We start from the raw sequence: 25,064 nt of genomic DNA, 5'->3' as shown, positions 1-25,064 counted from the left end.
GCATTATACTTGAGTGTATACAGAAAATTTCACTTTTAACAAAACAGCGGAAAAGGCATCATAAGGATGGAATTTACATATCTTCACTGGTGTATGCTCGGATTGTCATTTTTTATATTTATGTATATGTGAGGGGGTGTCTACAATAAAAGTAGGTTTTAGTATAAATACTGTTTTAACGTAAAAAATATTTTTAAGAGTTCATTACAGGATTATAAGAAAATTAGAAAAATCTATTAAAAGCTTAAATTTGTCTAGTTAAAAAAAAAAATAAATAAAATATGCAGGGGATTGGACGAACCGTCTGCAACAGCTGAGAGATTACTGGATATATATGTATAGATATATACATATCATTCAAAGAGAAACTATCTTCAAATTTTGGATGCCACAAAGACATTGTTTATTCATTATAATCGTGGAGTAACATGCTCAAGTACCGTGTATATGTATATGTATGTGTGTGTATATATATATATATATATATATATATATATATATATATATATATATATATATATGCATATATGTACCTACATAAAGTATACACACACACATATACAAAAATATACAGTATATATATATATATATATATATATATATATATATACATATATATAATATATATATATATATATATATATATATATATATACACACAATATATATATATATATATATATATATATATATATATATATATATATATATATATACACAATATATGTATATATATATATATATACAGTACATATATATATATATATATATATATATATATATATATTTACATTTATATACATGCATATATAAAAATATATATACATATATATATATTTATATTTATACAAATACGCAATTATGTCTATTGATTTGTGTTTTATGTTCACTTTATTAGCTCTGGTGATGGGAAATGTTGTTCCCGAAAGCTTAGCAAATAAACTGTCAAAATGCTGAAGTATCCGCTTTCCTTCACCTTTCTACTAAACCTCAAGCTTTCTAGAAGTGAAAATGCCATTAATTAATATAAATATATACATATATGTATATATATATATATATATATATATATATATATATATATATATATATATATATACAAATACATATATATATAAATATATATATATATATATATATATATATATATATATATATATATATATATATATATATATATATATATATATATATAAATATACATATATGTATACATATATATATATATGTATGTATGTATATACACAAGTATATTATATAAACATACATGCACACAAACACACACACACACACATAATATATATATATATATATATATATATATATATATATATATATATATATATATATATATATATATATATATATATATATAATTTTGTAGTCATTAGTAAAGACGAGGACTGGCACCCTAGGTTATGTAAGTGGGATTAGGTTACAACATATCCCTGCTTATCCCAATAAGCCCAGTTTCCCATGTCACGCAAGCTTTGTATTTTCCAACTGGTTTTGGTGTGACTTATACATATATATGCTTAGCCTACCTGCTATTAGAGCAAAGTGTAATTCACTTTTTTTTCAGGGGGGGAGGAACCCCCAAATAGGCTTGATCCCCCGTAGGGCTAATTATTATACGTAGGGAGCATTTGGAGAACAGAAAGACCGAAGCGGGACATGGACACGAGCCTATTTTGAATTATTTAATAATAATACCTTCCACCCATAGACATTAAATAACGTGATAGACCAATAAATATGGAGCCTTTGTAGTTGACAGGGACGGACCGGGTACGAAATTTCAAAGGTTATGACTGAAAAAAAGGGGGATTTTGACGTAGGAAAAATATATTTTTGGGTGAGATAGCCATGTCGACGTCACCTAACTAAGGCTCCCTACCTAACCTACCCTGGGAACCTACTAGGTGGCGGCTACAGACCCGTACTCCCCGTAGACTGTTGTATCCTTACCTAAAGACTAGGTTTAAACCCTAATATTGCTTCCCAACCGGCTTCACTCCTGGCAAGGTAACACAATTTTAACATTTTGGCAAATCGTAAAACTTGCTTCATATCGTATTTCGACAGATAAACATTTTTCTCGTAAATAAAATCTATTTGACAAATACTTACTAGTTTACTTGTTTTGGGTTTAAATCCAACCCTCCACTGAAGTCGAGTGAACTATTTCTCGGGCGGGTCCATATCAATCATCTAACAAAACATTTTCATTATAACTTAAACAATTCTTTGATTGTAGCATCTTCCAAATCATATGATCTTGTGAAACGTAACGTCTTTAGTTTCTTCTTAAATTCAGTTACTCCGTTTAGGTCCTTCATTTCAGTTGGCAGTTTATTATAATGTCTTGGCTCACAGTAGCTAAAAGCCCTTTCACCAAATTTACTATTTGTTCTTGGTTCAGATAGCCTATGTTTGTCGCTCGTGTGTCTTGTGTTAACATTTGTTTCTAGTTCTAGTTTATTCAGGCATTCTTTTAGATAAAAGGAAAGTTTACACCTAAATATAATCAGCTATTTTGTAATTAGAGCAAATGAGGAATGTATATAACCTTTAAATTGCAACTTCCATTCACGACCACCGACTCGGCATCACACCAGGTCACATGTCAATTGTAAACTCTTATAATCTTGTTTACGTACAGTAAATGGTAGCTAGTGCGCTTTTCAACTAAAAAAAAACTATTGTATTGTGACTACATATTTTGTCTTTAAATCGTAAAAATATAAATCCTACTTATTCGTGTGTTGTTTCATAAGATATATGATTTAAAAACTCACTTCTTCCATTTGTCTGATGGCAATCTTTGAGGGCAATTGTAATGACTCTCTTCTCTTAACCTGGGAGCTTATTTGAATACGAAGGGAACTCGCTACTAGTGCGCTTTCTAAGAAAAAAAACTATGTATTATGACTACATATTTAGTCTTTTAACATTTGGATAATCTTCATTTATATTCGGATTTTAAAATATAAAAACATAAATCCTACTTATTCGTGTTTTGTTTCATAAGATATATGATTTAAAGTCTCACTTCTTCCGTTTGTCTGATGGCAATTGCGTTCTTTCCTCTTAACCTGGGAGCTTATTTGAATACCAAGGGAGCTCGTTACTTACTTGGAATATCACTACATTTTCTCTTGGCCTGGTTGAATCAATGGGACTGGCTAAATTACTGAATGAAATTTCTGAAGCGTTTGGAATTATTTTCAATTTTGAAACCTTAGTAGATCTAAAATAAGTCTTAAAAATATTAATGGATTTCGTAAGATGTTCAAAGAACTGCCCTTCTACTTTACCTCCTTCCCTGTTTTTTTTTTTTTTTTTTTTTCTGCCATCTTTCTGTCCAACCTCCTGGTAAATCTCCAGTTTCGCTAGAAATCAGAGTATCATATATTAACCTTATTAAATAATTCAAAATAGTAGAGCCAATATGTTTTCCACCTGGCGCACCCTGCTACTGAATGGCCCTCCTGGTTCCAGCACTGAACCACGTGGCAGAAAGTCTATAAAACAATTTCACACAAAGCGCCCCCTCTGCTCAATCAGATTCATAACACTAGTAAAAGCAGTGATGCAGTTTTTTGTAATCAGGAGGCTGTAATTGACTTTACAGAAGCCAAAGGGATGGACAGGCTACGCCCATTAGAGCCTGGGCAATCTTCCCTCCCACTTACCCTAATTAATTTGTCTCTGTAGGCTAATTGTGAAATACAGAAGGGGTGTTAGGGTATTCTCAAATGGATGGAATCTTTGCAGACCCACTCCACGACCTACCAGCACTCACTTTTCAGCCGTCAACTTTACCAGTCTTGCTTACCTTCGTACTTCATGTTCTACTTCTAAACTATGGATTTTCCAGAATTGAACCTAACAGATTGGCCCTAAATGGCATCTATAACCCTGACACTGGGTCAATTGGCCTAAATTTTATCAATTTAACATACAAAGTTCTTTGGATAATAGTAATTGTATAGAACAACTCTACCTCAGCTTTTCCTTATTCAAGTGTACAGAAATGTAAATATATGTTAGGCTATAAAACCTAGCCACAGTCTAAAATTGATTTATGACCACATTGGGTAAGTGTATTTTTTGGATGGACAAATGCAAAAACTTGAGAAATACTATACAAGGATTCATTGTTGCTTAACCTATGGCACTGTGTTATTTCTGACCATGGAGAAGGTGGCCCTAACCAGATCAGGTTGTATATCTTCTATCTTAACTAAGGGGTAGACCAATCATAACGTAGCTAAGAGGACTTTAAAGGTTTGAAAGTTACTGAAGAATGGCAGAGGCAAGGGACAGTAACATTGCCCTAGTAAGCAGAACAATGACCAAGGGACTGACCATATATACATATGATTGGTGACCAAGGGCCCCTCTCCACCCAAGCTAGGACCAAGGAGGGCAGGACATTGGCTGCTAATGACTCGTCAGATAGACCTATCAGTTCTACAAAACTCCCCATCCTTAGCTCACAAGGATGGAACTAACGAGTATGAGCTGGGATCGAACCCAAGTTTGGCTTTCACTAGTCAGGGACATTACCACATTGGCCACCACAACCATAATTCATGAGGTTAAAGTACAAGGATGCATCTTCACATTACAACCCAAATTTAACCCAACCTAGGTCATCAGGTCCTGCTTGGCTGGCGGATGCCTCCCCTAGGACACCATACATTTCAACCACATTATTTTCTTACACACCTTTTTTATATAGTAGTATTTTTGTAGTTCCTGCAACCTTTAGTGACTTGGTATATATTTTGAGGGATGCAGATGTGATAAAAAAGGTTTCATGTAATTCATACATTATACAATCCAGCCATTACTCATTTTCATATCCGCACACTCCCACCCATTTTTATCACAAAATAATGCTACAACTTCACTACTCTCAACGTATTCCTGTGCACTTACACTAAAATATCTGTGCATCCTCACAGCTTGCTGGTCAGGTCAGTAAGGCCACTAATTTCCCACTCCTTGTTCATTTTCCCAAATTACATTGCTTCTATTCATTCACTCTTTTTACTTGCTGTACATTGACTCATACCACCAGTGAGTTTTAATTTACAAGAATAAATTATAGTGAAATTGTATCCGGATTTGTTGTGATTTACAACTCGTTAAAGAGTTCAGGAGGAAAGAGGCGAAGTTCTCCATAGTCTGTGTTTGCTCAAGGTATAGCAATTATGGGCTGTAAGGTCACGGTAAATTCTTTTCAAAACCAAAGAATTGATTTTACCAAGCAGAAAAACTTACCTTTTTGGATTGTAGGACAACTGTACTGCCTTCTACTAACATTTTTTAGCACTAATCTCAGCTCTCCCCACATAACATCCAATGACATTAACATAAACACCATTGTTGGAACACACAAAGTCAAAGCTATGATTGACTTTTATCTGCTGTTATCCTTTAATATATAAACATTTGTACACCTACCAGCAATCTGACGTTATAGTAGTACCAACCTCATGTACTGATATTGTCATTTCACTGTGCTCTTCTACATGACCATGAAACACACTTGTTTCAATTTAGATATGCAACACTGAACCAGCCATCCAGGGTTTCCTTTATATAATGATCTTGCAGATAGACAATCAGCCAACACTCCAGATATCACTGTACAAAACTTGCCAACAACATTAATTCAAGATGCTATACCCACAGTTCTTCACAGTGCAATTGATGCTAATGCTTGCTATGACTTTAGACATTGGGCTGGTAAATCTCTATATCTTTAATAATAATGGATTTAGAGGATCATTTATTCCCTTGGAAATGTCTTCTCGGCAAAAATTTGAAAAGGTTTGGGAGGGACATGTCCGCTTGGGTGTGGGAAATAACAGACTTTATTACAATTGGTAGCATGAAAATATAAGGGAGGTTGGCTGAGGTAGGATGGCATCATAAATAACTACAGGTTTGCATTTAATCTTCCTTCGGTACAAATTCTTGTCTTGTACGTGGAGACGTACTGCATACAAAACCTGGGTTGTTCAACCCTAGCCAGAAATTTAGATTTCCTGTTCATAAATGCAAGCAGAGGAAGCGAGACATTTAAACCACTGCCTGATCTGACATACTGTATGTCATGTGAGGCGAGACAATCATTAGTTTCAGGGCTTGGTATAAGCGAAGTACAATTCTAAAGAGAGTTCTCCAAAACTTGTTAACTTCAACAGAAAACTGCAGCTTGGAAATTAAGATAAAAAAAGTTGTCATAAATCCACGAATCCCTATTTGTTACAGGACGAACAGTAGAAGTCAAATTCCTTCAAGAAGTAAATAGTTAAGGACACCATGTCCTTTTAAGAAACTGGTCATTAAGCAAATATATGGCCTATGGTTACAATTTATTATTATTACTAGCTAAGCTACAATCCTAGTTGGAAATGCAGGATACTCCACCGTAAACCTAAGGCCTCCAACACACAAAAATAACCCAGTGAGATAAGGAAGTAAGGAAACACAGAATAGTGTGCCCGAGTGTACCTTAAGTAAGAGAACTCTAACCCAAGAAGACCATGGTACAGAGGCTATGGCACTACCCAAGACTAGAGAACAATGGCATGATTTTGGAGTGTCTTTCTCTTAGAAGAGCTGCTTACCATAGCTAAGGTCTCTCTTCTACCCTTACCTAGAAGAAAGTAGGTAACCAATGTTAATTTCTTCTCGTGGTTATATTTTCCTTGCTTCTCTGGACCCATTCTCTTAATTCTATAGTTTAATAATGAACTCCATTTTAATTACACTTTAATAACTGTGTTCGTCATTTACATTCACTTTACAGCAGAACAACTTCAATACAAGTTCACGTTCACTAAACACCAAAGCACAGGTCATGCAGTAAGGAGGATTATGTGAAATACTAACACCATTAATTTAACCATATCTTTAATTATGTTTCTAACTTCGGTAATACAATACGTATGCATGAATGAAGATTAACACAAATTCAGCAGTTTAGTACTATCTTACATGAATAAATTACACCTTGGTTAAACAAACGCACAATTTCAGAATGCAGAAAATGTAAATAACCTAAGAACAATTGTAGGTGCGATTAAGAATTGGGTATTAAGCTTACGCCTAACAAGGTTATCTTTCACATTGCTCTTTCACTACTAAGTCCTAGCACTATGACCTATTAGCAAGTACTCCTTAAGAGCTATAACTATAAACTCTTCAAAGGGATTATCCCAAAAAAGACGTAAATGCTCGGAGGATAAAATACAGGAAACTAAAGTCGTAAGCTTTACATGCAACGTGTCGAACGCTGGAATTACTTTTACCTTAACAGAAAATTCCTATGCTACCCTTGTAGATGTCCAGATCCTACTAGACTAAGTCTTCTAATTGCTTCTTCATACAACACAATCAGCAGACAAGAGTGGATTTCTGAGAAAACAGCACTTCCAGCTTATTTACACTATAGAGACAAAATAAACAAAACTATTCATATAAAACATACATTGCACCATCACTTAAGCTACCACTACTCATCCACTTCTAACAAGCAAGAAGGGAAATCTTAACTTCCTCTAGATACCTACAGTTTCTTTTTGAGAGTTTGAACAAACAGTAGTTTGCGATATAGGGGACCCTTGAAATTCACTATATCCCAATTCACAACTTTGTACATCTGTGAAATAATGCAAACAATGCGTACGCAATACTTTAAACAGAACCCATCGTTACTTTGTATGCATTCGGTACAATATTCTTTTAAACCATCAATGGAATCATATCGTTACATCTATGAGAGAGACTGTATATGTAGTTTCCCTCTAAAGATAATTATTCTAGGTGAATATACACACCAAGACTATTTCATGTCAAAAAACAGTGTGAAACGGGTGAACGTAATTCTAAATCGTAAGACTCTATTCAAAGGTATAAGTAACACACATTTCAAGGAAATGCAAACCTTCCTCACCCTCTCTCTCTCTCTCCTGGCCAGTAAATATTAACCCCTTGAATGGGGGGAAGAAAACGCTCCGTTATCGGAACAATAAGATTCCTCTGTATTAACTGTCAAAAGTTCTGAAAACTAGTGAACAGAGGTTTTTTTTTTTTTTTTTTTTGGTTACAGGCAATTATACACTTACTGTACAACATAACATGTAATAAATCTATTCATTCTTGGCTTTTTACCAGTCAGTCATTTCAAAATATCAATGAATATTCACATTCTTCCAAACAATTCAATATAAAATATTTTTATATTCAAGTAAAATGTTTATATTAGTATCTAAAATGAACAATATTAGCTGTACATCTGCAGCTAAATTAAAAGGAAAAAAAAAAGAAACAACAAATGAAGCTACACGACATCCATAGATGTATAGAGAAAATCTGGCCTGGATAAAACACATCACAAAATACCAAAAATTTCATTTCCTAGACCTGAAGACTTTTACGGCCTTTGTCCGCGATAGTTGGATCCGTAACTCCACGGCTGACCGCCAGAGGCTGATCCACCAAGGTTTCCACCGCCACCACTCTGCTGACCCCAGTTTCCACCGTCGCTAGCCGAGTTTCCCTGGTCAAATGGTCTACCATAAGATGGAGGATTGGGGGCTGACATTTGCTGACTTCCATAACCACCATCATTCTGTAAAACACAATTCAGTCTATACCACATTCTAAAGAGCCGTTTCCCTTACCTTTACAATCGATATATTTTACTAAGACTAAACCACTGAAATGTCTATACAGTACAAGTGTTGTAATGAGTAATCTTGTACAATTTGGCTAAAAAAAAATCCTTACCGTCTAAATTTAAAAACAAAAAACCCAAGTTGTCAAAAAAGTGAGCGGCATAGAAGATTACATCCCTCCCGTACGAGGAGAGAGCAAGACAAGCATAAAATCCTTCCTGTTCGAGAAGTAAACAACACAAACGCAAAGATCAATCCTGTCCATAATGTAAACAAGCATAAAAATTCCTGCTGTCCAAGAAGTTAACCCTTTTACCCCCAACACTATTTGGAACTTTCCAACCCTTAACCCCAAGGCATTTTTTTTTTTCAAGCACATTTTGCAATATATTTTTTTAAAATTGCGCTAACAGCTTTAATTTTTGTCATAGAGAGGTCAGGTTGGTCTCATTATTTTGGAAAATGCCTGAAGTTTCTCATGAAGTTATCAAAATTATGCAAAAAAATGTTTAAAAACAGTTTTTTGCAAGGATGTACCGGTACATCCATGGGGGTAAAGGGATGAGTTTTGTGAAATGTACCAGTACGTCTATTGAGGTTAAAAGGGTTAATAACACGACCAAAAAGAAAACAAGACAAAAACTAAAATCCCCTCTGACAAAGAAATCAATAAGAAAAACATAAAATCCTCCTGTCCAATAAATGAATGAGACAAGAAGTGGACAAGAAGCTAAAGACTAACCTGTCCCCAGTATTGCTGCTGCGGCTGCTGCTGCTGGTTGTATGATCGATTCCATCCACTGCCCTGGCTTGGTCCACCGGCGGATGAGAGACTTCCACTGCTGCTGCTTAAACTGCTGTAACCACTTGAGCGGTCACTCTGGTCAAAGTTCCCATAGCCGCCTCCTCCTCCGCTCTGATTACCCTGCAAAATTAAATTGCTGTAATATTTCTGCCTCCATTATTATCATTATTGCAGAAAGTCCTCAACTTGCAACTTAATAAGTTCCAAGAAGCTGTTTGTAAATTTGTTAAATTTTGCCTAGAGTAGGTTTCACCCAACTCACATTTCTATTTTCTGTTTTATTACGAGACTTCATTATGCACTTTTGATTTGTTTGTATCTCGGAATGTTTGTAAAAGTTGAGGACCATCTGTATCATTATTATTACTAGCTAAGCTACAACCCTAGTTGGAAAAGAAGGATGCTATAAGCCAAAGGGCTCCAACAGGGAAATATATCCCACTGCGGAAAGGAAATACAGTATATAAACTACATGCGTAGAAATGAATAAAAATAACATATTTCAAGAAGAATAACAACATTAAAATAGATCTTTCATAAAAAAAAACATTTGCTGCAAGCTGGAAACTTACTTAAAAGTTACAATATACAGTACACACCATTTTTTCTTACAACTTCAGAAATGTACTGTGTTTTAATGCCATAGAATAATGAGTTTAGGCCACATGGTCATTATTCACTCATACAAACTTACAAATACAGTAAATGAAAATTGCATGTCATTCAAACATGTTTGTACTTTTAAAAATCATTCTAGTTCAAACACACAACCCTTTTACCCCCAAAGGACGTACAGGTACGTTTCACAAAACTCATCCCTTTACCCCCATGGACGTACTGGTACGTCCTTGCAAAAAACTTCAATTTACATTTTTTATTGCATATTTTTGATAAATTTTTGAGAAACTTCAGGCATTTTCCAAGAGAATGAGACCAATCTGACCTCTCTATGATGAAAATTAAGGCTGTTAGAACAATTTTTAAAAAATATACTGCAAAATATGCTTGAAAAAAAATAACCCCTGGGGGTTAAGGGTTGGAAAGTTCCAAATAGCCTGGGGGTAAAAGGGTTAACCAAGATCAAATAACCTACTATTGAATTTGTCATTTATCAAATGGATTTATCTCTACCATAAAAATTACTATTAAGTATTCTAAGTTGTGCAATATCCAGTATTAGAGGACTTTGCATAAAGCAGAATTCAAGATGAAAAAAAAAAAGAATAAAGTGAAGCTTACAATTAGCTATTTTACCAAACCGTAAGCTGTCTTGCCTTCCGATCTCTCCAGTGTACTTACCATACTTCTCAAGCTGTCGTGGCTGCCAAATCCTCTACTGCTACCACCAAAGCTGTCACGACTGTACCCCGAAAGACTGCTGCTCTCGCTCCGAGATTCCCTGTCTCGGTCCATGCTGTAGCTTCTGTTGCTACTGCCAAAACTGCCTGTGCCAAAGCTATCACTACCACCACGATTGAAATCTCGATCCGTACCTCTCTGCTGTGTGTCTCTGCCAAAACCACCTCTCGACTCACTGTTATCGAAGCCAAATCCTCTGTCGCTATCCCTGTTACTGCCACCGTAATTATCTCTGCCAAAACTACCACGGCTGCTATCGCCACCACCTCGATTAAAATCTCTACCCCCCCTGTCCATATCCTGTCCTCTTGCCATATCTCTGTTACCACCAAAATTGCTCTGCCCGAATCCTCCTGAATTATAACTATCGCCACCTCGATTATCTTTACCAAAACTTCTAAACGAGTCTCTGTTTCTGCCAAAGTTCTCTTGCCCGTACCTTCCTCTATTATCATTACTTCTGTCGAAGTCCCTATTACCTGAGCCGCGATCTCCACCAAAACCTCTTGAACCACCCATATCATTATCTCTTTGGTAACTGCTTTCATTATTATTTCTGAAACCCTGAGTGTCTCTATCCATACCATAACCACCTGGGCTATCTCTGTTCCCGAAACCTCCACGACCAAATCCTCCTCGACTGCTGTCTCCCCCACGGCCATATCCCCCTCTGGAACTGTCGCTACCTCTACCGAATCCTCCACGACCTGCATCATCATTACCTTTGTCAAACCCACCTCGATTACTGTCACCTCGACTGCTGTCTCCACTACGATCAAATCTGCTTTCACCACCTCGGTCAAATCTGCTTTCACCACCTCGGTCAAATCTGCTTTCACCACCCCGGTCAAATCTGCTTTCACCCCCACGGTCAAAACGGCTTTCGCCACCCCGATCAAATCTGCTTTCGCCCCTCGGCCAAACCCTCCACGATTATCGCCGCGATTGAATCCACCTCGGTTACCAAACCCACCACGCTCAAAGCCTCCCCGACTTCCATCGCCACCCCGACCAAAACCACGCCCGAAGCCTCCACGTGAACTTTCACTACTGTGGTCACTGTTTGAGTCCCTATTGTTTCCAAAGTTGTCTCTGTTGTAACCACCTCGATTATTACCAGAATTTCTATCTCTATTCCAGCCACCTCTGAAATTCCCACCACCACGACCTGGAAGAAAACATAAGAGGATGAAATAATGTTCCTTTAACACAACACTGATAAAGAATGTAGTTTATACCTCGAAAGTTTACAGCATTGTGAAAAAAAATCCATCAACCAGATGTGTCATTTAAGAATTCTAAATTTGACTAAAGAGGATAACCACAGACAGACATGTAAGGATATTGTACAGCATCCACCTTATGCAGTCACTGTTGTGTTTAAAGAAGCTGTCTTCAAGTTTTTCCAACATTGTACTGTAATCTTAAAATTTTAATCATTCATAAAGGCATTAAAAATAATATACGGTACAGTACAGTCTTTTAGCTTTCATTATTTATCTAGTCAATAGCATCACTATAACTTGGCCCCAACAGCCTCCAAAAGTAGTGTCACCAACAAAATTTGATATTGGACAATAAAATAAAGTCTCAAAAACCATAATAGTTTATTGTAATACCATATGGATGTAGGCTCAACTGATTATTTAATTCAATGTAAGAGTAAAAAGTGTTGAAACATTTATAGAAGCAATCGATAAAGTTGCTGTATATTGTAGTTCTTTTGTCATTAATATTATCATAATTATTACCTGCTAAGCTACAACCATAGTTGGAAAAGCAGGATACTATAAGCCCACAGGCTCCAACAGGGAAAATAACCCAGTGAGGAAAGGAAATAAGGAGACTACAAGGGAAGTAATTAACAATTAAAATAAAACATTTTAAGAGCAATAACAACATTAATATAAATATTTCCTTTATAAATTATAAAAACTTCAAAAAAACAAGAGGAAGATAGAATAGTGTGCCCGAGTGTACCCTAAAGCAAGAGAACTCTACTCCAAGACAGTGAAAAATCATGGTACAGAGGCTATAACACTACCCAGGACTTTCCACTGAAGTACAAAACAACTGTTAAAATGTAGGGGTAAAAAGTCTTGAAACATTCATACAAGCAATCAATAAAGTTGCAGCCTATTGCAGTAAAGTTCTTATGTCAAGGACTTAGTTCTGACACTTTCCATTAAAGTACAAAACAACAGTTGAAATTAATCCTTAGAAAACTCACCTCCTCTCACAGGCTTCTTGACATACCCTGCCCTTTGAGCTTCTTGATTGTACTGTTCTACCAGCTTGGTGGCTTCTTCGCGATCCAACTCTACAAAGTCCACGGCATCGAATATTTCCTCGTCTACCTCCGGCAATGTGAAGTTGGCTACAAAGAAAAAAAAATTATAATTAGGATCATCAGAGTCTAGTACTGTACTGTCTGTATTCATCATCATCATCATCTCCAACGCCTACTGATGCAAAGGACCTCAAGAGGATTCATTGGCTAGATACATCAAAAGTATAGTCAGTTCCTTGTGATGCGCAGTGTCTATCGAACTAAGGCAAGTGACGCCAGCCGGTCCATACTAATTCAGGAGTAAAAGCCCATCACCTTAAACCCAATCCGTAATTAGGAAGTAAATAAGACATCTAAGTAACAAAGATTCGGAAACAGCGTTACAAGGAAAGAGGAGCAGCGTAACGAATAAAGAAATATAATACTGTAAGCAATTTATTAATGCTTAAATGCATACTTTTATGGTTACGACTGATTTGAGAAGGGGCTACGATGAGAAAGAAATAAAGTACAGATTTATAGTAAATACAAGACATTTATGCTTATACTACCTTTATCATCTTCTACAACAAGATTAAATTAAAATATAAATAGAAAATAAATTTATATAAAACAGGAAAATAAGACAAAAATGTTCATAAAATCATTAATATTAAAATTATTATTATTAAAATCATTAAAGTGATTAAAACCAGAGGTTAGTAATGACATTGGTTCTTATATAGTAAACCATTTAAGCGATACTGAAGTCTCTGTAACCACAGAGGAAACCATTATTAATTCTCCTATACTATCAAGTTACTTGTTTTATTCAATTCTCCTATTTCAAAATGAAACCACAAAACTAGGCCAACATTTTCCAACCTTTCATTTCCAATATGGCGGAGTCAGGAACATTTTTTCCCTCCTTGCTAATCTGCTTCTCCGTTCGTCTCTGGAATTCGGCATCGTCTGGAACTATGACCACAGCTTTGCGATAAAATCCTGGGAATCCTTTCATTTTGCGTTTACGAGCAGAAGGATACACATTTGTCTGAAAGAAAAGCCATTGCGGAATAAGCATTTAAAAAAAACAAACGTTAAAATGAAGAAGCTAAATACTGTACAAAGAACACTGGAAACGTTCCGGCCATGTGATCTACTGGACTGGGGTTTGAGACCTGCTCAAGGTTGATAATTTCTTTTTGAGTTTTAGCAGCCATGTCAAGCCCTCCCTGGTCCTAACTTGGGTGGAGAAGGGGATTGGGCGCTGATCGTAGGGTCAGCCTCTAGGACATTGACCTGTTAGGGCATTGATACTATTCCTTGCCTCTACCTTTAAATGATCAGCTACTTGCGAATAATCCCATAAACCTTTTTCCCCTTGGCTAATGTAATAATCTACTAATAAGCTATACTAAAAGTAAATATGAAAAAATTTCATTAAATTTAATATTGTGCAGACAAAGAATCAAGTTCTCACTACTGTATTTGTCAATAGACAACTGATGAGTTTGTAAATCTAATTTAATGAAAGCTGTGAAATTTACACATATCTATGAAGAGTAATCTATTAAGTTTGCAAGTTTATGATCTTGATGAAAAGAGAAAACCTTTCCACTGGTAATGAGAAACTTAAAGGACTCTCTCAGTCTATATGAAACTACAGTAAACAGGAGGTTCTCAACTTACAAACTTTATTGGTTTCGAGAAGCTGTTTGTAAGTAGAGTTGTTTACAAGTTGGATTTTCTTAAGCTTTGGCCTAGGATTGACCTAAAGTTAATCCCATGCCCATGATTTCCAGCTATAAAAGTCAGTAAATAGCTGGGTCTCATATGAAATAGATATCAGGTTATTACAAATGTCATTTTATTACTGTATTAAATTATATGTTTCTATTACAGTATTTATTTATCTTATGTAATTTTCAGTTGTATTTGTGTTTGCATCTGAATGCTTGTAAGTTGAGGAATTTCTGAATATTAAGATATTTGTGGATTAAACCACAAATTTCTAAGTCATTTGTATTTTTCCTGAGTATGACTCCAGTGAAAATGGAATGGCCATTCAAAATTTTAACGAGGCAGTAAGTAGTTGGTGGAAGGTAGTGCAAAGAAAAAATTGAAGATTATTTGACGTGTGAGTGGGAGGGGGTTATTCGCCAGTGGTCACCACCATTTCGTTTACAATGTCAACAGCCATTCCACCTCAGTTAAAATATCTCTTACTTTAAAGTAAGGATGTCATACGGTTCGGACCTAAGATAGGAAAAAATAAACTTCTCTAAGACCGAAGAGGAACTAAGTTTAAGGAGGCCTTGGACTTCAGCCTAGGCCGTCATGCTGCTGTCATCCCGTCAACATCCTGTCCGTCCTCTGTGTTCCTGATTTGTCACTTTATTATAAGGCAAGGCCAATCTACTCAACTCACATTTAAAGAGAGAAAGGTTTGTATAAGCGTAGGAACAAATTATATTTTCTTTAAATTACCTGATCAATGATGAAGTTACGCTTCTCGCTGTAAGACATCCCAAGTAGTTTATTGAGACACTTCGTACACTTATCAATGAGCACGTCCCATCTGCCGTGGTAATTGCGTTTTCTCGCGAGACCATTCACTTTCATCTTGTCAATGAGGAAGTTGGTTCCCAAGACGTAAAATTTCTTCTCGGGGTGTTCTTTGCAGTATTTTTCAACCCAGGTGGTCTTACCACATGCTGGAAGACCAACCATCATGATGACCTGAAATATACACATTAAACCAATGAATACATTAAAAGAACCACTGTCTGCCTTCCAGTAACAAATTAAATATAATGAAAAACTCTTTTCTTATATGCTATACTAGTGTACATAACCTATCAGAACTGCCGGCTAAACATTTCAATAGATATGAAAACTATCGGAAAAATATATATTCAGTATATTTATATATATAGCTAGACATTAGTTCTTCATTATACTGTGCAGGGGAGATGTGTATCATTTTACCCGTTCCTAAAAATAAAGTTAGGGTAATTTTGGCGAGGCCTTTTACCTATAGAATTTTTGTAATGAACTAATAAACTGGGGTATTATCTAATAAAGCTTGCCGCACACATTCATGATTCGTGACCAGAATACGCTATGACGCTGTATCATTATGGGGAAAAAAAAAAAAAAAAACGCAATTCTGGATTTGACGGGACAGCGTCTCCTGCAGCAGCAAGAGACTAGGGCGGCGACAGAAATGTTTTAGCAACATCCAGACGTTATGGAAGGATTACAATATTAGAATACGGTCATTTTGGTCACCATGGAAAAGTTACAATTAGCTCGACAGAGTTCCCAAAGCATCGACGCAAATGTCCCGACAGCGTCAAAATGGTACATCATTTCCGTGCTAGGGGGTGTAAAAGGGGATGCAAGGGGCATAACATCACACAGCTGAGTCTACTTTGAAGGCAGATAGACCATCAAGATCCATGGTCTTGTAATTCAATTTAGAGGTGTTGAAAAAAACAAAGCCAAAAACAAGAGATAAGAAAGCAAGGAAGATTATCTTTGTGGGTGTGGCTCTGGCTATCCCGGAGACTACAGTTCGGCCAGTGGGAAAACCTGCTGCAGCAACTGATCTCCGAAGACAACACGTCATTCGTAAACTTCCTTCGAGTTGATGAAAATGCATTTAATGAAATATATCAAACATATGGTTTCGTAACAACACCAAACACTATCGCTTTCATCGAGTACGAGACCTGTGACGCAATCATCTCCGAGTACCTTGAGGTGTGCTTGATTGTCCTACAACAGAGGAGGGTTGGAAGGCTGTTGCACAAGGATTCTTAGATCGCTGAAATTTCCACAAACTGCATCTGTAGGTGCTATAGATGGGAAGCACATTGCAATCCATCCACCCAGGAAAATTTGTTCTTATTACTTTAATTATAAACAATTCCACTGAATGTCCACTTTGCTTTGGTCAACAGCAATTACAAATTCTTGTATGTTGATCATATTGGTTTCAATGGTGCCATAAGTGATGCTGGAGTCTTCATGTAGACCCAAATGTGAGCCATCCTTGGAAACGATAAAATCGGGCAGCTACAACTGGAGCCATTACCTGGAGATGATTGCCGCATCCCCTACTTAATTGTAGAGGATGATGCATTTGCACACAAGGAGTACCTGCAAAAGCCATTACCCCATCGAGGACTGTCACGCCTCGAAAGAATCTTCAACTATTGACTTTCCCGAGCAAAAAGAGAGGTTAAGATTACCTCTGGCATACTGGCCAATAGGTGAGTGCGCTTGTGTACTGTATCATGTTACATCATGATTTGTATCAATATAATAGGGTAAATGTATGTATGTAGTTGCTCTATGTTCCCCTACTTAATTATACAGATTCTGATGTCTACCGACGACCATGGCCCCCAACCCAATCGTGTGGAGTCTGTTTTTCTCACCTACTGTTGTCTGCACACCATACAACCTTCTCTGGATGAGGTGGCCAGCATCCAATAAGAATTTCTCCCCAGTGTTCTTGCCAGCATTTAGTTTCTTATCATAGAAGAGTGGATGACTCCATGATATCACACACTTGTTCAAAGATGAGATTGATACCATATTATCTAGATGATGGGAGGACCTAGCTGAGCAATTCACTTTCCTCTGACAAACACTCAGAATCCATCACACTTTCTTGCATCTTCCTTTTTGACAATGTGGCGAGACAACGAGCAAGCTTTTGAGGGGTTGGTTTGGTGGTCAATGTCTTTCTTGGATTTGGTGGCACCGACTTCTTTCTCAGAGGGGGAGGGGCATAAAATCATCAGCAAACAAATCCACCTCCTGCGAAAGTGTACTTCTTTCTTCTTCTTCTCTCTCCTCATCATGATCCTTCCTCTCGGCAAAGGAGTCCTGAGAATCCTGAGGCAAAGAGATCCTCGGACATTATTCGGGGGAGAAAAGATAACACTAATGCTGTACGTTCGACTGCTATGACTGCAAGCAAATTATGAAAAAAATCTCCCATCCAATTGTTTTTATAAACAGCTTGGCGATGATGAGCCACCCACTTATGTAAAGTACAAACATTGCCGGGAAATTATTGTACCTGTACCATATACAAATGTTCTTCGTGCTTTGTGATGCTTTCACTTATTTGCTGCAATTCCCGAATAAATTTTGGGATTTATCGTGATATGTTACCAGACAAAATAGCCAAAACTCACAACTCTTCCCCCAACATATCCTTACATCCATCGTGATGGATTACTTAGATCCTTAGCTTTCCCATGATGCAGATGCAATGATTTTTTGTTGGAGATCAAGCCCATAACGATCCTAATGCGTCAAGATACAACTACAGTAGGCAGGCTAGAATTGCGGAAGGATCTAGGAAACGTCCATAATCGCCACTTTATCGGCTATTGCAACCATGCAGATTCAGACGGCCGCCCCCAGAATGTATCCATGAGAACCCAGATTCAGCCGACACAGCCGTCATGGAAATACAACGAACTCTTATCGTGAGGTGTTTCCTTAGAATAGTGAATTTGTGCGGCAGGCTCAAGTGAATCTACTAAATGTATAGGAAAATTCCCTACAAATAACAAAACAGATAGCCCACGAATTTTTAAAAATTCATTTCATCATTTGGTACAGTTCTATATCAGTTTTGATCTGTTGACTGAAGATTATGAAGACTGCTTTAAGAGGCAGAATACTAAAAACAAAAAAAAGAAAAAAAAAATACTTTAATATTACAAAATCGTATTTTTAAAAACTTTCCTCTTTCCTTTAGTAAATCACAACTAAATTATTGGCATGTTTTCTCAATTCTTTTTCTTAAAGATTTATTTCCTACTGATCAAATAGAAGTTACACCAAATGTTTTATTACTATTGCATTTAATTTTCAAAACTGATAATTAACCAAGATGAAAAACAATACTGTACTCATAACAATGTAGAACATAACTGCCTTGAAAACAATTTATTATTTCCGCAAATCATAACTATTGTGAGGCTAATCTAATCATATAACTTCCCTGAACATAACGAATAGTGCATTATTGCAATTTCAAGACTTACTTCAGAATCCTGTCTTGTCTGTGGCCCCTGCGTACCCAAAACCCTCTCCTCGAGAGGAATTTGACCAACGAATGTATATCTCACCATGGGCTCAAACCACGGGTACTCGGAGCCAAAGTTCACCTGTTGAGTAAACACAATTTTAGGCTCACTTCATTCTAGTATAGTTCAAAGCTTGAGAGAACAGAGATGAGAATGCACTGCAAGCATAGTAAAGATTATAGAGATGATAAGAGTGTCATGACTGAGATGGTGTGGGCACGTGATGAGAATGGATGGTGGGGTAGGAGTAAGGGGAGCTTGGGAGGAAAATGTTAAGGAGAGAAGATCAAGAGGGATGAAGAGAATTAGATGGAGAGATCAGGTGAAGGACGATGAGGAGAGAAGAGGTTTGATGGAAAAGGATGACGTGGATAGAAGGCATTGGAGAGGCTGCATTAGACAAATGACCTCTTAATGTAGGGATGATGGTGGGATAGAACTTGGTACTAAGTCCAATTTAATGCAGTAAGGCAATTCATTTGGTCAATACAATATGCAATAATACTTGACTGTATAATACTAAGAATACTACTGAGAACAATATATATTGGTCCACTTTCTTAACCTCAACCTCATGTTTTAAACTGTAATACAAAGCAATGGATAGAAATTAAATACAGTATATCTAAACATAGTTATTTAAATACATTACTGTACAAGAATCAAAAATTGTAGCCAAGACAAAAAAAAATACATTTCAATTACAAACCTTGAAGGTACAATTCTTTGTCAAGATATGCGGGAACAAAGCCTTGCCCTGCAGACTATGATGCGACACCTCATAGCATTTCCCAAAACTCCTCCCATTCACACTGAACGACATGGTGATGGGCTCGGAATCCATGTCTAAGAAGCAGCCGATAACGTCGCCCTTTCCAAAGGGTCGTCCGTAATCCTGAGGGACAGAAAACCACTGGTTAGTACTACATCAAACAAGGCACCAGTCCCCAGTTGAGATACTACCGCTATAGAGTTAGCATGTCCTTTGACTAGCCAAATAGTACTGTATTAGATCTCTCTTTAGTTATGGCTCATTTTTCCTATGCCTACAAATACACTGAATAGTCTGGCCTATTCTTTCCATGTTCTCTTGTCCTCATACATCTAACAACACTAAGATGAATAATTATTTTTCACTCAAGGAGTTAACTACTGAAATGTAATTATGCAGTGGCTACTTTCCTCTAGAAGGGTAGAAAGAGACTCTGGCTATATTCAGCAGCTCTTTTAAGAGGGCACTCCAAAATGAAACCATTGTTTTCCAAGTCTTGGGTAGTACCAAAAGCTCTGTACTATGGTCTTCCACTGTCTTGAGTTAAGAGTTCTCTTGCTCGAGGGTACACTCAGGCATTCTATTCAATTTGTTTCCTTTCGTCAGTGAGCTGTTTTCCTTGTTGGAGCCCTTGCTGGCGAAAGATTCAGCCGAGTTTGGCTGGTACTCCTTAGCTAGTAATAACAATAATAACGGTACTTAGATCCTTTCCAAAAATCTCACTAACTGAAAATAATCCTACAAGTGTTATTCGTCTAAACTCTTGTCTGCAGTACTTTCTGTGGATCTTGAATGCTTCACTAAAAGATGTAATGAATATTATCTCTTTAGTCCCAACAACACTGCACCCAGTCTTATTTTCATATGTAGCCAGCTACCTCTTCAACCTTATCAGCCAACAATCTTTACCCAACATCATAATTCTCTCCTTTTCATTTATATATCCATTACAAAAAAAATCCTTCAAGTATGCAAACAGGACTGGCAGTTCTCGTTGCTCTTACTCCCCTAGTTCATTACGATGATTCATTAGTCATAAATAAATAATGATACAGATAATTGAGGTGTTCACAATACTAAGGATCTCCAGGTGCCAAGTGGGAAAATCAAAATCATAAGAAAAGCTACATTTGAAAATTGTAAACTTTTAAACACTCATACGAAAGAATCTTACAAAGTTTTAGAATCAATGTATATCAAAGTACTCTTTTTCATGTGAAAAGAAAAATGTTTTTAGAAATTAAAGCAATAAAAATTGGCACTTTGAGCTCATCAGTATCGTGATCCACGTAAATCACAGTTAAATAAATATACTGTTTAATAAAAAAAAGAAAAAACAGCTTTACAAATAACGTTTTTACTACACTGTGTGATGAAAGATGAGCATGCACAAAAAATTACCTGTTGTGCCCATGTAATAAACTCTTGAGGATGGACCTCAAAGTAAGAATTTTTCACAAGACTTCTCCATTGTAAAATAAACCTTGCAATCCTTACAAAGGAAGAAGTCCCTATAACTGCTGAAGGGTTGTGGTGGCCCATGTACTAACGTTCCTAACTGGTTATCGCCAGACTGGGGTTCGAGTTCCGCTCATACTCATTAGTCCCTTTGGTCGTTACAACCCTATCATCCTTGTGAGCTAAGGATGAGGGGTTTCAGTAAGTTTATAGGTCTACCTGCTGAGTCATCAGCAGCCATTACCTGGCCCTCCTTGGTCCTAGCTTGTATGGAGAGGGAGTTTGGGCACTAATCATATGTATATATGGTCAGTCTCTTAAGGCAATGCCCCTTACCTCTGACTGAACCCACACAAGAAACCTTGCAACACTTCAAGGAAAATCTTACCTTGAACTTCAAGTCGGTGGATGCCTTAGCTGTTCCACCATAACCATAGCTGAAGGGTTCCTCTCCCAGCGTCAGACCGGCATCATCGATGGACCACCCACATCGAATTACGTGAGGATGCTGTTCGTTTTCAAGGTGTGGAACTTCTAAATGATCTTCCACCTTGACCTCATAGAATAGGCGACCCCGCAGGAAGCCGTACGTGGCACGCACGCCGTGCCACACGTAGGCAAAACCATCTGACGTCATGGGTTCTGCGCTCAGGAAGTTCTCCTTGCTTATGACCAAGCTCAGATCACTGTTATCTGAGGAGTAATAGATAATTTCAAAAAACATCCCTATTTGAATGTAGCAAAAGGTTCTCAACCTATAAAACATTTGGATATATAAACACAAACCCTACTGAAATAAAACATCTCAGATTATTATTATTATTATTATTATTACTAGCTAAGCTACACCCTTAATTGGAAAAGCAGGATGCTATAAGCCCAAGGGCTCCAACAGAGAAAAATCACCCAGTGAGGAAAGGAAATAAGGAAATAGATAAACAAGAGAAGTAAAGAACAATATAAAATATTTTAAGAACAGTAATAACATTAAAATAGATCTTTTATATATAAACTATAAAAACTTAAAATAAAACAAGAAGAAAAAAACGACAGAAAAATGTGCCCGAGTGTACCCTCAAGTAAGAGAACCTTACCCAAAGACAGTGGAAGACCATAGTACAGAGGATATTGTATCGAAAGTTCCTAATCGGGTAGTTGAATCAGTAGAGCTTCGAAAGTTCAAAGTTGGAGCAAATGTTTTTATGTTGACCAGTATGACATGAGTCTTTTTATAGTTTATATATGACATATCTGTTTTTGACGTTGTTAATAGTTTATATAGGACATATCTATTTTGACGCTGTTACTGTTTTTAGAAAGATTTATTGTTAATTTATTCTCATCTTTTACTTATTTCCTTATTTCCTTTCCTCGCTGGGCTATTTTTCCCTATTGGAGCCCTTGGGCTTATAGCATCTTGCTTTTCCAACTAGGGTTGTAGCTTGGCTAGTAATAATAATAATAATAATAATGTAATAAAACAATATTATATAATTCAATGCAGTCTGCAAGACGACTTTTGCAATATGAAACTGGACTATTTCTTGACTTTTGCAGCTGAAAATCGTAGGCCTGTGAGTTAGGTGAAGCCTACTTTAGGCCAAAATTTAACAAAATTTTATTCAACTTTTCTTGGAATCTATTACGTTTGAAAATTAACGACTTTCTGGACTCCAAATTGAATTAAGGCAAGTTTTGAAGAGTTGGTCAGTGATGACTGAGTAACACAGTGTCACTTAAAATGAGAAGTGCAATTGTAAAATCTCAATGGGCCAATAATAATAATAATGATAATAATAATAATAATAATAATAATAAGGTGCCATTAAGTGCCTATTGAATATACATCTTGACAAATTATAAAACACATTCTGAAATAGTGCAACATGTCAGACTTCACCTTTGAAACTATACTTCATCATATGAAACTTTTGTATAATTCTGGTAAAAGAAAACTTTCCATGAAAATATTCTGAGTAATTAAATAATTCAATCAACAAAAACAATATATTTTGTATAGCCCAAACACTTACAAGGATCCAGGACCACTGCCTCTTTATCGTGCGTCTGTTCCTCGTCATTTTCGGGACGATACCTCTTGGTGTCGGGAGGGCCGTGCTGGCTAGAGGCTTGCCGCTTCTCGCCCCGTCTCTCTTCGAAGGGTTCTTGTTTTGGCTCCACGAATTCTTGTTTAACCTCTGGTGGCTCTACTTTCACATTAGCAGAAAAGCTCCTTGGTGGAGGACCGTCGTGGCCTGCATCGGGGTCCTTCTTGATACCTAAAAGAACAATCGGTAAAAAAAATGATTCACTATAATAAAGACTTCAAAATATAACTACTACTCTACTGTAGTGACAAGATATGAAAACAAGCTAAATAATGCATAAATACAGTATTAGCAATACATGAACTTGTACTTGGGCTGTCTTCATGAATTACAGTTCAAGCAAAATTTATAAACTAGTATTTTTTCAACTATGCAAACCTTCAATCTTTAATAAGCCTATGACATCAGCAAAGCTAAAACGTACATTGATATCAAACAAGGTAGTTATTACAACTGTGACAGGAGGGGAGGGGGGACCACCCTTTGGGCCTGGGACAAACGGATTCAGGTTTGTATCGATGGGAAAATACAAACGATCATCCTTTACCCGGAGATTCGTCCTTACGAAGGAAGAAGTCCCTATAACTGCTGTAGGGTTGTGGTGGCCTATGTGGTAACGTCCCTGACTGGTGAACGCCAGAATGAGGATCGAGTCCCGCTCATACTCGTTAGTCCCTTTGGTCATTACAACATTATCATCCTTGTGAGCTATGGAAGGAGGTTTCAGGGAGCCTATAGGTCTATCTGCTGAGTCATCAGCAGCCATTACCTAGCCCTCCTTGGTCCTAGCTTGGGGCACTAATCATATGTATATATGGTCTCTAGGGCAATGTCACTGTCTCTTACCTCTGTCATTCATGAGCAGCCTTTAGAAACCTTTAGAAACCACATACGAAGTCACCTGCAGTCCGACATGGTTCAGGGTACAGCAACGTGTAAGCGAGAAGTTGATCAGCTTCTCAGGATTTAAAAATAAAAACATCTTTATTATTATTATTAGTTTCATTCGTACTGTGACCAAGTTGTGGAATCATCTTCCAAATCAGGTAGTTGAATCAGCAGAACTTCAAAGTTCAAACTTGCAGTGAATGTTTTTTTTTATGTTGCACAAGCTGATATAAACCTCTTTTTATAATTTGCATAAGAAAGATGATTTAATGTTCCTGTTCTTGATATATTTTATTTCAAACGTTCATTCTTCTGTTGTCGTTTATTTCCTTTCCTCACTGGGATATTTTCCCCAGTTGGGAGACCTTGAGCTAATTACATCCTGCTTTTTCAACTAGGGTTGTAGCTTAGCAAGTAATAATAATAATAATAACAATAAGCTAAAACCTTAATTGGAAAAGCATGATGCTATAAGCACATGGGCTACAACAGAGAAAAATAGCCCAGTGAGGAAAGGAAATAGGGAAATAAACACTATATGGAAAGTAATGAATAATGAAAAACATATCAAGATCAGTAACAACATT

The 25,064-nt window shown here is 36.7% G+C and overlaps 1 protein-coding gene across 2 annotated transcripts in view; it reads right to left on the bottom strand.

Moving 5' to 3' along the window:
• Positions 1-6,916: 6,916 nt before the first annotated feature.
• LOC137624281 (heterogeneous nuclear ribonucleoprotein U-like protein 1) overlaps positions 6,917-25,064 on the bottom strand; it is a 33,403-nt gene continuing 15,255 nt past the window's right edge. The window contains exons 3-13 of one of the 2 annotated variants that reach the window (XM_068354826.1): positions 23,515-23,760; positions 21,870-22,174; positions 19,961-20,146; positions 19,210-19,332; positions 15,623-15,874; positions 14,018-14,186; positions 13,094-13,240; positions 11,788-12,031; positions 10,804-11,743; positions 9,442-9,624; positions 6,917-8,653 (exon numbers count right to left, since the gene is read on the bottom strand). In XM_068354826.1, the coding sequence (XP_068210927.1) occupies positions 8,456-8,653; positions 9,442-9,624; positions 10,804-11,743; positions 11,788-12,031; positions 13,094-13,240; positions 14,018-14,186; positions 15,623-15,874; positions 19,210-19,332; positions 19,961-20,146; positions 21,870-22,174; positions 23,515-23,760 (2,993 nt within the window). In that variant the 3' untranslated portion in view covers positions 6,917-8,455. Of the gene's footprint in view, positions 8,654-9,441; positions 9,625-10,803; positions 12,032-13,093; positions 13,241-14,017; positions 14,187-15,622; positions 15,875-19,209; positions 19,333-19,960; positions 20,147-21,869; positions 22,175-23,514; positions 23,761-25,064 lie in introns of those variants that run through there. The other variant, XM_068354825.1, reaches the window with a different exon arrangement.

This window comes from Palaemon carinicauda, chromosome 31 (genome assembly GCF_036898095.1).
Source record: "Palaemon carinicauda isolate YSFRI2023 chromosome 31, ASM3689809v2, whole genome shotgun sequence".
NCBI classification, from domain to species: Eukaryota; Metazoa; Arthropoda; class Malacostraca; order Decapoda; family Palaemonidae; genus Palaemon; species Palaemon carinicauda.
Note: the sequence above shows the minus strand (reverse complement) of the source record. Positions and strands in the feature narration are given on the sequence as shown.